The sequence below is a fragment of the Rhinatrema bivittatum genome, chromosome 2, assembly GCF_901001135.1.
Source record: "Rhinatrema bivittatum chromosome 2, aRhiBiv1.1, whole genome shotgun sequence".
Classification (NCBI taxonomy): Eukaryota; Metazoa; Chordata; class Amphibia; order Gymnophiona; family Rhinatrematidae; genus Rhinatrema; species Rhinatrema bivittatum.
The window spans coordinates 41,342,028-41,357,572 of NC_042616.1; the positions used below are offsets into that span (position 1 = coordinate 41,342,028).

At 40.8% G+C, this 15,545-nt stretch overlaps 1 protein-coding gene across 1 annotated transcript in view; it reads right to left on the bottom strand.

The window, feature by feature from the left end:
- Nucleotides 1–3,247: 3,247 nt before the first annotated feature.
- Nucleotides 3,248–15,545, bottom strand: part of LOC115085930 (gastrula zinc finger protein XlCGF57.1-like) — a 29,863-nt gene continuing 17,565 nt past the window's right edge. Inside the window, exon 3 of the mRNA XM_029592477.1 lies at nucleotides 3,248–5,163. Within this exon, the coding sequence (XP_029448337.1) occupies nucleotides 3,722–5,163 (1,442 nt within the window). The 3' untranslated portion in view covers nucleotides 3,248–3,721. The remainder of the gene's footprint in view (nucleotides 5,164–15,545) is intronic.

Genomic DNA, 15,545 nt, shown 5'->3' on the forward strand with positions numbered 1-15,545 from the left:
AGCTATTGTCTGATACTTCACATCCTGGAGGTGCTCCAACATTTTCATTTCATATACATCCCAGTCTTGCAAAACGATGGCTCCTCCCTTATCCGCTGGTTTAATAACCACGTCGTGTTCATTAGAAAGAGAAGTCAATGCTAATCGTAATTCCTGTGGTAAATTGCAATACCGTGGCATCTGTTTCAGTTCCATCTGTTTTATATCCTGCAATAACAGTTGTCTAAATGTCAAAATATGCGGGTCTATAGGTCCCGGAGGGTTCCACATAGATTTTAACTTCACCACTAAAATGTCCAGATTTGTATCACCCTGTTGATGAAAGAACAATCGACAATTCAATTTTCTAATGAAGCGATGGATCGCGATTCTCACCTCAAATGGTTTATGATACGAAGTAGGAACAAATGACAGCCCATTATCTAAAACTTGGATCTGGTCATTTGTCAATGTCTAATTGACTATAGCTGATAATTTTTCTCTGGAATCCAAGGACTTGCAAGATCTGAGACAGCATGGTTTTACCAGAGGTAAAGGTTGTCAGACAAATCTGATCAATTTCTTTGATTGGGTGACCAGGGAGTTGGATCAATGGAGAGCACTAAATGTAGTGCACTTGAATTTCAGTAAGACAATTAAGGAGTAAGGAGACTTATAAATTGAGGAGTTTTATTATGATTATTTATTATGATGACAATTAAGGAGTAAGGAGACTTATAAATTGAGCACCCTTGGTATGGATCCTAGAGTGACTGAATGGGTTAGAAACTGGTTGAGTGGGAAGCAACAAAAGGTAGTGGTAAATGGAGTTCACTCCAAAGAAGGGGGTGTTACTAGTGTTGTGCCTTAAGGATTGGTCCTTGAACCAGCTGTTTTCAACATTTTCATGATCAACATTGTGGAAGGATTGTCAAGAAAGTTTTGTCTTTTTGCCAATGACACCAAAATCTGCAACAGAATAAACAGTCCATAAGGTGTGGAAAACATGAGAAGGAATCTAGTGAAGCTCAAGGAATGGTCTAGGATCTGGTAGCTAAGAGTCATTGCTAAATAAATGCAGAGTAATGCATTTAGGAAGCAAATCTAGAGGAAGCAGTACAGTATAGTGGGTGAACATTTTCTAACACTAAAGAAGAGTGGGATCTGGGGCTGATCTTCTATGAAGATCTAAAGGAGGCCAAACAGGTGGATAAGAATACAGTAAAAGCCAGAAAGATGCTTGGCTGCATAGTGAGAGGAATGGTCAGCAGAAAAACGGAGGTGATATTGCCTCTGTATAGGTCCTTGGGAAACTTCACTTGGAATGCTGTGTACAATTCTGGAGACTTCACCTTCAAAAGGATATAAACAGGATGGAATCGGTCCAGAAGTTGGCTACTATTATGGTCAGCGGTCTTCAATCTAAAGCATATGGGGATAGACTTAAAGATCTAAACATGTAAGCAACTTTGCTTTCCTGACTACTTTCCCGGATTCTCTTATCTTTTCTAGATATTGTTGCCTAACTTTTGCATTCTGTTATTTCTTGCAGTTTATGAATGCTAACATTTTTTTTAATGTTTCAGCTATTGCTTTAGAAAATCATATTTTCCTAGTTTTACTCTCTTTACTTTTCTAATTAAAAGGTTAGTTGCCTTGACAATATCTATTTTCAGTTTTGACCAACATTTGAGAGTCTCTTCTCCCTCTGTCCAAATCATAAAAATGTCATCATGATACTGCCACAAAAAGTTTGGCAGACTGTGCTGCCATCCTACTGCGCATGGCAGTTGCAAGTGTCTGTAGATAGATGTCATTATTAAAGCTGAAGTAGACAAATGTCAGGATTAATTTTTCTTTAATAGTTTCCGGTGTGCTTTGTCATCCAGAGTGGATGCATTTAGAAATCTGTCACATAGAGTTAAATCATTTGCAAGGAGAAAGTTGCCGTACAGGGATTCTATATTCACTGTCATGACAAGAGGGTCAGGAGGGAGCTGTTCGATGCGCTAAGTTTTACAGAAATTCTTTGGTATCTTTATTTATTTTTATTTTATCATTCTTATTAACTGCTCACGCAGGGAATCCCTGCTCGGTGCAGTGTACAACAAATTCAATATACAACTGATAAAACAAATCATAATAAAACATCAAAAACAAATTATATATTAAAGCAAAATTTAAACTGAAATAAAATTAGTTAAAAATTAATTAAAATTGTCTACCCCAGGCCAAGGAATTAAAATATACTGCTCACAGATCTAACCTGGAAAAAGCCAAGATTTCACCCTCTTCCAAAAGAGCAGATAGTTTAACTCCATCCACAACTCTCTTGGCGCTAAATTCTCCAGTTCAGGGCCTATAACAGAAAAAGGGCTCTTCCTAATTGTGCTTCTCGATACCTCCTTAACTATTGGTACTTCATAGAAGATCCCTGATGATGATCAGAGGCATCTCCTTGGTTTGTAAATCTCTTCCAGTTGTTGTCAGTACTTTGCCCTCTGTCTTTTGGTCGCTTTGTACATTAAATTCATGATCTTAAATTGGACTCGTTGTTGAACTGGCTTAATAAAGGAGCTGCATGGACTCTTTGAGGATAACCATCGATCAAGCTTGCTGCCACATTTTGCATAACCTGTGGCCTGTGAATACACTTAGCTGGTAACCCCACCAACAACCTATTGCAATCATCAATCTGAGGCAAAATAAACATCTGAACCATAAATCGAAAAACCCGCCAAAGATAGGTACGGCCGAAGTCTCTTCAATAACCTGAGTTTGAAGAACATTTGCTGTACTACCATGGATATAGGAGACTCAAAATCCCACCGATCATCACAAATCACCCCCAGTTTCTTTACTTTTGAACCGGCTCCCAACTCCATCCCTTCTATCTTTACAAGTAAAATTTAAAAGGTGCATGCGTGCGCCCATAAACACGCATATTAGGCACACGAGCAAAAATACACTCAATTTTATATCATGCATGCAAGTATATGAACACCATTTAAAATATCCCTACTGTGTGTATGTGTTGGAACTTTTACTCATGTATTCACAAGTGCCAGAGAGAGAGGGGGAAAGGGAAAGAAAGAGACTTTTAAAGAGAAAATCTGACACTCTATATATATATCCCACTGTAAGAGGGGCACTTTCAACTCAGGGGGGGGGGGCAATGTTACAAGGGTCTACAGACCCTTATGTCCTAGGCAGACCAATGTAACACCGCCCCCACCCTGAGTTGAAACTGCCCTTCTTACAGTGGGAGATGTAGAGTGTCATATTGTCTCTCTCTCTCTGCGCCCCCACCCCCATGTTCAGGATCCCTCTGGCCCAAAATCTCCAGCCTTGCACCTCATCAGGACCAGCAGTAAAGTTATGTAGATAACACAGCGCACGTTGCAAAATTCGGGAGTTACACACATATGTCTTGGCCCCAACCCAGCATGCCCATTTCCCGCTTTTTTTACACCTCCTTATTCCTGACACACGCACAGGTATGGACGCGCGGACTTCCCAGCTTCTTAAAATTCGCATTGCTCGCGCACAGCCCCACACATGCATGGATAGGACCATTTTTGTGCAAGCAACATTTTTAAAATCTACCTGTTAGTTTCACTGATCTTTGTAGAACATCTTAAATGAAGCTGTTTGTTTTGTGCAACAGAACATTATATCATACTAAATAACATATCAAATGTAAAAAAAAAAAGTATTTAAATCAAGGTGTTAAAAATCCAACCTAACTCCCATTACTCATCAGCTGGCCAAATATATCATATAAACACTCTTTGTTCTGTTGTCTGGTTTCTGTGCTCTTTTCCTGTGTATTGCTTGCACACACTAGAACTCCTGTCTGAGTCTGCGGTTGAATTTCTTTTCTTCCTTTCTCAGATGCATCAATTACTGCTATTTCTACTGTGTGAATTTTCTGGTGGTTTGTGAGGTTGCTCTTATACCTGAAACCGTTACCACACACTGTACATGTAAATGCTTTCATTTCTTTGTGGACTGTCTGGTGGTTTGTGAGGTTGCTCTTACACCTGAAGTTTTTACCACACTCTGTACAATTAAACGGTTCCTGTGTGTGGATTCTCTGGTGCTTTCTAAGATGACTGCTCCTGTTGAAGCTTTTGCCACAATTTATACAAGTAAATACTTTCACTTCTTTGTGGATTTTCTGGTGGCTTGCAAGATACCATTGCTGACTGAAGCTTTTACCACATTCGGAGCATGTAAATGGTTTCACCCCTGTGTGGATTCTCTGATGGGTTACAAGGTAACTGTTCTTCTCAAAGCTTTTCCCACACTCTTTACATGTAAATGTTTTCACTTCTGTGTGAATTCCCTGGTGGATTATAAGGGTGCTCTTCTGCAAGAAGCTCTTACCACACTCACCACATGTAAATGGTTTCACTCCTGTGTGAATTTTCTGATGTTTAGTGAGGTAGCCCTTCTCCCAGAAGCTTTTACCACACTCCATGCATGTAAATTCTTTCACTCCTGTGTGAATTTTCTGGTGTCGCACGAGGGCTTCCTTTTTACTGAAGCATTTATTACATTTAGTGCATGAGAAAGGTTTCCCATCAGGGTATATGTTTTGGTGTTCTGTAAAAGCTCTCTGAAAGTCACTTTTATTACATGAAAATTGGTTTTCTTCTGGGCAGCCTTTCTGGTAGTTTGTAAGATTTTCAGTAACAATAAAGTTTTTTCCATATTCTGTTACTTCTAACAGTCTCTTTACCCCACAGTCAGAACATATGAACAGTTTCTCATCTATGCGGGATTTCTCTTGCTCCAGCAGTTCTCCCTTCTGACTGAAGGTTTTCCCACAGTCTGTACATGTAGATGGTCTCTCCTCACTATGAAAGCTCTGATGTGATTTCAGAGTTACAGGATCCCTTAGGAATATCCCGCATACATCGCATAGATATGCTTCTGCTGTTGTCTGGTTTCTCTCTTCTTCCCCTGTGTGCGCGATATTACTGGCACTTGGCTTACACAGAGCAGAGTCTCCAGATGAATTTATTTGCCTCTTTTCTGAGCTGCACTGATTCTTTCCCCAGTCAAAATATGAAGACACATCCTCTCTCTCTCTTTTTGATAACATGTAATTCCCTTCCAGACTTTCACTGAGCTCCCAGCGATCTCTCTCTGTATTGATGTTTTTTGGATCATCAATTTCTAGATAAAAAAAAGAAATTAAAAACCAGGCATTAAGTTTGCTGAAAATATGCACCAAATAATAAACTCTAGTTAAGTGAGGGGCTTTGATTTAATTGGAAATCAGACTGAGTGGGAATACAGGATTATCAGTTAATGATGGAGAGAATTCTAGCATAGATTCTCTGACCTGGAGAGGCTGCTAAAGCTCTTTCTATTCCTTTACTGAGTAATCAGAAATTATTACAACATACGGCATGCACAAGGCTCAAATTAAAGCGAGCAGCCTAGGGAAGGCTCACAATGTATATGCACAGAAACTGGTTGAGTGAAAAGACAACAGAGAGGGGTGGGTACTGGAGCTCACTCCAAAGAAAGAAGGATGATCAGTGGAGTGCCTCAGGGGTCGTTCATATTTTAATGAAAGTTATTGCAGAGGGTTTAGTTGATAAAAATGTGTCTTTTCTCAGATAATATTAAGATCTGTGAGAGTGGAGAGGACAAAATGAGGAACCATTTAAGAGAGTTTAAGAAGCTAGTAATTCTGTGCGCACACCCCCTCCCCTCCAAAAGTTTCTCTCTCTGTATATCTGGTTCAACAATTAAAGAAACTAGCCAAGTCTCACCTGGTCCCAGATATCCTAGACAAGCCACAGTACTAACTGTATTGTCCAGGAACCTCAGGAACTCCACCCAATCCTTCCTTTTCAGGACCTCTCTGTACAAGACACCCCCCCCCCCCCCAGCTGATGATGAAGCCAAACGAAGCGTTAGGCACTCATTCTAGCCCCATAGTCACTGAAAGGGTTCTTGCTCGTACTGAGCTCCAGTCCATGACTGTAGGTTCAACCTCTGAGTATTTTCACAACCATCTATGCAGAAAAAGGGAAACCGAAGGAGTCAGGCCTCACAGGCCCGGGAAGACAGAAAAAGAATACGGTTCTGAAATCAGAAAACGAAAACCTTTTATTTGCTCTGCACCAGACACCAGGCCCCGATGGGTTGCAGGATGCACATGTCTCTGAGTCACCAACCAGTCTTTTTACCCAAGCAGCAGGGCTTCCAAACATAAGGAATGGACTGAAAAATTCGAAACCATTCTCCTAATTTACTGTTCCGCTTACAAAGATTTAGAGCTGTCTTGAGAAACTGATCTCTCTCGAGAACTCCTCACTCGTATGTAGCCTGCAGCTCACTAGCCCCCAAATGACGTTCTGGGTCAGCCACTCCAGTCTCTAAATAGATTGCGGCGAATGCAATCACTGAAGTCTGTCCTAGGACACTAGATGGAGACAAGATCTCTAGATGCAACATGGGAGTCCTCAGAGGCCCTCTGAATATCTTGTGAGACTGACGGAGGTATTTGTTTTTAAATTGTCCTGGAACAGGTGATCCCCTGGCCACTGCACCCAAAGCTATAAAACACAGCCCCCTTATCTTAAAGCCTGACTAATTACTACCTGTATGGTGTGGCCCACCAAACCCCCTTAGAGGTTTGTGCAGTAGCTCAGGCTTGCTTTGAACAGATGAGGACCCTGAGCAAAGGATTAGAGCACAAGCTAATAGCAATGCAAGTGCAACAGCATGAAATCGCTTTCCTGCGGTAGGGGAAAAGGAAAGAGGGAAGGGAAGGGGCCATGATGGCGGGCAGTTTCCAACCCTGAATTTCCCACAAATCCCAGATTTGAATTCTTGTTTCCATTCTTGAAAACAGGGCCACTGGAAATCACAGTGTCCCCCCTTTGCTTTCCAACAAACAGTGATTTTCCTCCCCCTCCTCCATTTGCCTTCTGGGCATCAATTTGCTTCCCACTAGGGATCAGTGGAGACAAACATAGCTGCTGCTCTTTTACCTCTTTCTTCCCAGATGGAACTTATGGTGTCTTTGACGGTCTCTGGCTAACCGACAGACATTGGAGCTTCTCACTTTACTCTCAGAGCCCAACTTGTCCCTGCATGCCCCATATTTAAGTGACACCCTTAAAGTAGCAGGAATTACTAATAAGCTGGAAATATGACCCCTCACCTCTTCTGTCCCCATTTCCTTAGGACCCCTGAACATTTATCACTCTCTTACTCTCTTCTAACTCTTATCTGAATCTTCTTGGCAAGGACCTGGCTCTGCAAGTTAGGGTGCACTATTCCTGAAAGGGAGGTCTTCCTTCAACTTCCTAATCCTCTTAAAACACTAGAAACCTTCCTCATGGTACAGAACCACTTGGAAACAGCCCCTCTGAATCCTGATCCTTTCTCCACCTCATCTCCCTCTCAATTCCTCGTCTGTTACCTCTTTGCTATGGACTATGTCTATTAATGATGTAGGAAACATATACAACACAGTTGGTTAACGAATTGATTGTAAATGGTATTTTACTTTTGAATCGATACAGTGAAAAAGTAACTAAGGAGAGAAAGATGGCAATAATGAAATGAGAAATTGCAATGAGGAACTGGAAATGAAAGAAATTGTGTAGGGGCAAAAATATAGGTGAGTGTGATGACGACAGTAACAATGACTAGGGTGATTTTTAACTGAAATTGGTTTGAGCTTTATTTAGTGGGGTTAATATTTGTCTATGGAATATATGTTAGTAGGTAGATGGTGGGTGTATAAATAAAAAATGGGTGTTTTTTTTAATGTAATCATTTTTGATTTAAGGTTCCCCAATAAACTCTGATTTGGAAGTGGAGTTATATGTCCAAGAAGACATTATTCAGAAGTCGTTGGATGTGAGCATAAAAATAATCCCCTGAAGAAACCAATGGGTGAAACAGGAGCTTCCTGTCGGGACATTTGTTAAATTAAGTTTAAGAAAGATTACAGCTAAAGTAAGATCAAAAAGGGATTAATACTGAAAGGAACACGGAACATGCCAAGTTTAGGGGACATTGATTAACAGGAATACCTGCTACAATAAAAAGTGTTTTTGAAGTAATTTGTTTACATTGTAACAGGATTAAATGGATATGTTTACATTGTAATTAGGGATTGTTGCAATATCTATGTAACATTTGTGTGTTTGATGTTAATGTGAATGTATTGTTAATTTTAAAACATTGTGTATAGCATGATGTTTAGATGAACGCATGAGTGTGTGAGTGTTTGGAGATATAGGGTATGTTTTATGTGTTTTAAATAACATAAGGAATAAAATTTGAAATATCTGAAATGTAAATACGGGTATATTATTTGTGATATTCATGATGTAGGCCATCTCTCTGTTGCCTCTGTCATTATCCAAGTTAACCCTTGGTATCCTTTTTTCCTCAAGGCACTGGCAGGCCTCACAGGTCATTGCTGATCTAGTGCAACAGGGAGTCTTAGCTCACAGTCAGTTGGGTTGCACAGGAGTCACGACTGGAAGGACCGGAACGGATTTTGTTCCATCGTCCCATTGTCTTCTGCCAAACCATTCTTGATGCAGAGAGAGCCCATGCTAGTTCTGGAAGAGGATGCAGCACCTCTTTTCTCTGATTCAAAGAATATAAATATCCTTGAAAAACTTACTGACATTGTGAAATCTCTCTTTTCAACTTTTACACCAGGCTTGGGTGCACTAACACAGATACACACTACGAACCACTCCTTGCAAAACCATCCTCCTCCTGCTGTTACGCCAGAGCCCTTCATTTCTCTCCATAGGGGGGAGTCCTCAAGCGGTACAGATTCTCCACTGGGGAGACCTGGAGCAACATATTCTCCAATTCTAGCTCCTGAAACTCTGCCTGCCTCCCTACGTACATGGTTCAACATCTTTGTGAACAACATTGCGGAAGGGATAGAAGGTAAAGTTTGTCTTATTTGCAGATGATGCTAAGATCTACAACAGAGTGGACATGCTGGAAGGAGTACAGAGAATGAGACGGGATTTAAGGAAGCTGAAAGATTGGTCAAAGATATGGCAGCTGAGATTCAATGCCATGAAATGCAGAGTCATGCATCTGGGGCGTGGTAATCCAAAAGAACTATATGCGTTGGGGGGTGAAGGGCTGATGTGCACGGAGCAGGAGAGAGACCTTGGGGTGATAGTGTCTAATGATCTGAAGTCGGTGAAACAATGCGACAAGGCGATAGTTAAAGCCAGAAGAATGCTGGGCTGCATAGAGAGGAATATCGAGTAAGAAAATGGAAGTGATAATCCCCTTGTACAGGTCCTTGGTGAGGCCTCACCTGGAGTACTGTGTTCAGTTCTGGAGACCGTATCTCAAAGAACACAGAGACAGTATGGAGGTGGTCTAGAGAAGGGCGACAAAAATGGTGGGTGGTCTCCATCGAATGACTTATGAGGAGAGGTTGAAGAACCTGAATGTGTATATCCTGGAGGAGAGGAGGAGCAGGGGGTGATATGATACAGACGTTCAGATACTTGAAAGGTTTTAATAATCCATGGTCATCAACAAAGCTTTTCCATTGGAAACAATTTAGTAGAACTAGGGGTCATAATTTGAAACTCCAGGGAGGAAAACTTAGAACCAATGTCAGGAAATATTTCTTCACTGAGAGGGTGGTGGATGCCTGGAACGCCCTTCCAGAGAAAGTGGTGAAGACTAAAACTGTGAAGGATTTCAAAGGGGCATGGGATAAACACTGTGGATCCCTAAAAGGCTAGAGGATGAGAATAAATAAAAAAGCTAAACCTGCACGGAGCGGCAGTTACTAGCTTAGGAAGCTTGCTGGGCAGACTAGATGGACCATTTTGGTCTTTTTCTGCCGTCATTATGTTACTATCAGGTTGCCTAAATATTGTGTGCCTGCATTTCATCTATTTCAAAACCCTGTGGTCGGTTAGTGATGCACGAAAAAAATTGAGAGAATGTTTCTTCAATGCTTGTTACGCTATGACGAATGCCTGTAGCGCAGGAAATAAATTCAAAATTACCTGACGCTTGCATTTAAAGGTGGTCAAAGGGGGAAGGCCCATCCTGTCTTCCTAGATGAAAATCAGTCTATGTACCTCTCCCTCTCCCCTGACCATTGTGCTCTAAAGATGATTTAATATTGGTTGTGCCTCCTATTAAACAATTTCTTCATATGGAATCCCATACTCGTGCTTTCTTGGCGATTGGTCCAAAACACTGTGGAATATGCCTATCCAGCTGCAGCTTATACTCGATATATTAAATCTTTTCATAAGCAGCTAAATGCCTTACTATTTCAAGAAGCTTTGGTTCATATTTTATGAAGACTTTGTTAGCACAGTTTACATTTTTTCTTTTTTTCATCTGTTTTTGGTTTGTCTTAATACTGTCTATGTTATTATGTTCACCGCTTAGTACAAAGTAAGTATCTTTAAGCAGTTTATAAGAATTTTAAATAAACGATGCTAACTACAAATATGCCAAGACTTGAAATAGACTTTGCCCAGGACAAGCCAGTTTTACATTGTATATAATAGTGTTGTAGTCTGTCCTCAACTTCCTGTGAATGTTTTATTGCACCTGCCTTGAACTATGGAAGGGTTTGGTAACAAATATTTTAAATAAATATATTTTGTTTCTCAGTTTCATCAACAGGCAAAGAGAAATTACCAAAGAGTGGAGGTGACTTGAGTAGTTCCACCAAATAAACTCACACCAGATGTCCAGCTTGGAGACTTTGTACTTCTGAAAGTAATCCAAGGAGAAGACTGCTTACGGCCCTTACCAAGTGCTTTTAGTGAGCTATTCTGCTTTAATACTTCAAGCACTTGATCACTGGGTGCATGACAGCCATTCCAAGAAGACTTTTGCATCCCAGACCTTTTCTCCAGACCCTGCATCAGCTTCACCTTTGGACAGTGCCCAAGTCAGGAATGTCACCTGAGCTCCTTAGGCATTTATTTCCAGTGCACGTTTAAAAGGAGACAACTTGCTGGAGAGGAGTGGCACTCTGGAGCAGGCCTCGGAGTGTGACCCAGTCATAATACCCCTCTCCTCTCCCTTGCCAGTATTCGTGGTTTAGAGTCCTACTACGGCTTTGGAATTGCTCCTTTTGCTATGAGCTGTGAGGTGCGGTTTTCAAGCACGTTATGAGCAGAATGCCTTCCACCAATACTGCCATTGAAGTCAATCATTGACACCCACTGCCAGAATCCCATTAATAATTCCTGTTCCTTTCTTTACCTATTATTGAGGTTGGGGGGGGGGGGAGGGGGCAAAGGAGACAAGCCTGACTCCAGAGCTGAAGATGATGCCAGTTACCTGCTGGGAGCAGATGGCACTGACTGCAGCATATGGAACTAGCGATATTGGGAGAGTTGTAAAAATCTTTACTTGGTCTTGGGCACGTCTGAGATTCATGGGAGCCATTGTTTTATATTTAACTCTACATGAAAAAATGTCTGTATTGGCTGCTCCAGATGCCAGACTTATCAAGCAGTAACAAGGAAGCACAACTCCTATCACAAGGGAGTGAATTTAGCTGTCACTTGTAGAAATACCTATTTTGTTTGTGGCAATCCTGCTTATTGGTATTTACCTCATAATTGGGTTGGGTCATATTATAAGGCTTTTGTTGCCCTGGCATCCGTATAATACCCCAGTTTCCTTTCCTGCCCACCTTACCCTACCAACAGAAGCATTTTTCTGCTTCTAACTCAAAGGAGGATAAACCGGGACAGGACTGGGATGGATCCAAGGGTGAAACACTGGACAATTTTGGCCTATTGAAAGGGTCTGCGGTTACCTACTAAATTAGAGAACACCGTTAATCACAATCTCGTTAGCCTTACTGACCTCAAAACAGAGGAGAAAGCTGTAAAAGTTATGGAAATGAAACATCGTTTGACCCTTGATTTTATATTACAAGCAAAGGAAGACTTTGTAAAATATCAGGCCCCCGAATGTTGTAAACATATCCATCACTAAAAACAGCACCTCCAAAAAAATACCCCTACAACACCTAAATAAACAAAACAAATGGAGTACTGGTCATCTACTTCAAAATATTACTGAGCACTAAACTAATTAAGTGTGTAGGACCGATGTAGCAATGGCTGTAATCATATATGACAGCTAAACAGCTGTTAGGTCTGTTTTGTCTTTTTTTTTTAAGAGATGTTTTGTTTGCAGATAAAATGTTTGCTATTGGCTTGAAAACCATTGCTTCAAGTTATAACAACGTATAAGAACATAAGAAAATGCCATACTGGGTCAGACCAAGGGTCCATCAAGCCCAGCATCCTGCTTCCAACAGTGGCCAAAACCAGGCCACAAGAACCTGGCAAGTACCCAAACACTAAGTCTATTATGTCCAACTTTATGTGAGCGCTATAGTCAGTTGTACTAGAGGCTGTACTTCGCCTTTATTCCCAGTTGAAGGATAACCCCAGGCATGGATCTGTGTTTCAAACGAATCCTGCTCAAGGGGGCTTTGTAGAAACTTGGTGCTGCTCACGTACAATCAGTCCTAGTTTTCACTCAGTGGTTTTAACAAATCTCTGAAGAGCTAATAGCAGTCATTTTATCTGCAAACAAAATTTTCTAAAAAAAAAAAAAGACAATAAAACAGACCTAATAGCTATTTTGCTGTCAAATATGTTTATAGCCATTGCTATGTCGGTCCTACATACTTAATTAGTTTAATGCTCAATAATTTTTTGAAGTAGATGACCAGTATGCCATTTGTTTTGTTTATGTAAATATATCCATGACATTGACAAGAATATTAAAGATGCTGAAGATAATGTTAGAACCTTGCATAAAGATCTCAATAACTGAGACTGGGATTTCTTAAGTATTAGATCTTTGTTTACATAGGGGGCATTCCATGAAGTTAGCAAGTAGCACATTTAAAACTAATCGGAGAAAATTCTTTTTCACTCAAATCACAATAAAGCTCTGGAATTTGTTGCCAGAGGATGTGGTTAGTGCAGTTAGTGTAGCTGGGTTCAAAAAAGGTTTGGATAAGTTCTTGGAGGAGAAGTCCATTAACGGCTATTAATCAGTTATACTTAGGGATTAGCCACTGCGTGTCTTCCTCTGGAAGGGCATTCCAGGCATCCACCAACCTCTCCATGAAGAAATATTTTCTGGTGTTGGTGACTTCCCACTTGGAGTTTCATTTTGTGACCCCACTGGTTCTCCTAATTTCTTTCCAATGAAAAGGTTCAAAGTCAGTGCATTATTAAAACCTTTCAGGTATCTGAAGGTCTGTCTCATATCTCACCTGCACCTCCTCTCCTCCAGGATTTACATATTTAGATCTTCAGACTCGCCTCATAACTCTTCCAATACTGACCCCACACCATTTTGGTAGCCCTTCTCTGGACCGCCTCCGTTCTGTCTCTATCCTTCCAGAACTGAACACAGTACTCCAGGTGAGGCCTCCCCAAGGACCTGTACAAGGGCATCACCGCCTCCTTTTTCTTACTGGTTATTCCTCTCTCTATGCAGCCCAGCACTCTTCTGACTTTAGGTATCTCCTTATCACATTGCTTTGCTGCCTTCAGATTGCCAGACACTATTACCCCAAGGTCCCTCTCTTGATCGGTGCACATCAGTCTTTCACCCCGCCCATCACATACAGCTCTTTTGGATTACTGCGTCTCAGATGCAGGACTCTGCACTTCTTGGCATTGAATCCCAGCTGCCAAATCTTCGACCACTCATCAAGCTTTCTTAAATCACTTTTCATTCTCTCTACTCCTTCAGGTGTGTCCACTCACTCCTTTGCAGATCTTAGCATCATCTGCAAATAGACAAAATTTACCTTCTATCCCTTCTGCAATGTTGTTCACAAAGCACTTGTCCCAATACCGATCTGTGTGCATGCCACTTAACAGCATTTTCTCTTCAGAGAAAAGTGGTGAAGGTTTGTGAAAGAAGATGCTGTATGTTACTGATATTACTGCTGTGATTTTGATTTCCTGCTTTATGTTTAGGCTGCCAAGTTTATAATTTTCTCTACAAGAAAAATGTTACCAAGACCACAGAGGTGGCGGTTATTACCTCCCCTGCTTCCATAGAAATAAGCCTGGAGGAAATCTCCCCAGAGGATTAGGAATTACAGCTAACGTAGAGTGGCCTTTATTTCAAGGAGTTGGAAGTGTCCAAACCATGATAAGTGGGAAAATGAACAGAGAAGCTTAACATAAAATAACTCAAACCAATTTGCTTCTAACTGCTTATTTTGAAGAACTGCACAGAAAAAGTGCAAAAAAACAAGGAATATTGTGGAAATTAATTTGAGTTTGGGAGCCTGTTTGCCCCTTTTTGTGATGTGCCTTTTTAGTCCAATTCAGTATCTCTGCTAAAAAAAACAAACAAAACCCAGCAATCGTCAGCAAGAGGACTTTGCATTCTGTTCCCCCCTTGATCATAAGACTAATTGGTAAACTTTTTTTTTAATATGGGCTTACTTCCTTTTTACTGAAGTAGATATTTAATGCTGAAAATAGTTCTGCGTTAAGAAATGTTTCTGCATGTTTGCAAGTATAACAAACTCGAGGCATAAGGTTATTTTTGCTTTCAGATCCTGTGGTTTTAGGCCTATTTAAAAGTCTTGGTGTCTGTGCTGAATGTCAGAATATGCTGCTGTGATTTTAATCATTGCTGCCTTCTCCTGGTGAATCACCTGGAAACGAATAAAGAAGATATTGTCTTGCTATCAGAGTCCTGATTCTCTTTTTGATCAGTTTTAAGCCTAAAGGAAAAAAATAGCGACACTATCCCATGACTTTTTAATTTTCTGAGGATTCTCTCATGAGGGACTTAATAAAATTTTTTCTGACAATCCAAATACAATAAATCAACCATCTCACTTTTATTTGCACATTTATTAACACTTTCAAATCAAGCAGAATAAATGGGTCTCATGTCCTTGTCTGCATTATATCCTGTTTCCATGTTCCAGCACTAAATGCTCTGGGATAGACTCCTGGAGTCCCTGGATTGCCTTAGGGATTTGGGTTTGGAAGGGGACTTCCTGTGTGACTGATGCCTGTAACAGAAACCTGTCTCACCCATTCAGAATCCGGACCTTGCCCTGATCACTGTGTAGCCACAGAAAGTAAACCTTTTCCAGTGGAAGTGAAGTTACAGAACAAGCGATCATGATAGAAGGCTCCGACGAGGCAGACTCAAGAGTGAATAAGGAAATATTTCTCCACAGAAATGGTGGATACATCAAATGGCTTCCCAGGGGAGGTAGTAGAGGTCAAAAGATTAACAGAAATCAATTAAAAAAAATATGATGAACAGAGAGGATCCCTAACAGTGAAAAAGTGAAGACAGATCAGGAGATCACCTGGGGACTGTGACATTATAAGAGGAAGAGAATCAGGCAGACTGGATGGGTTTTATGCTCCTTATCTGCATCTTATTCCAGGTTTCTGGTTTTCAGATCCTGGCTTGATGGGTCCAGTCCTAAATGTTTTTGAACTGACACCTGCAGTCCTCAGAGGATCTTAGGGCATTGGATGTCT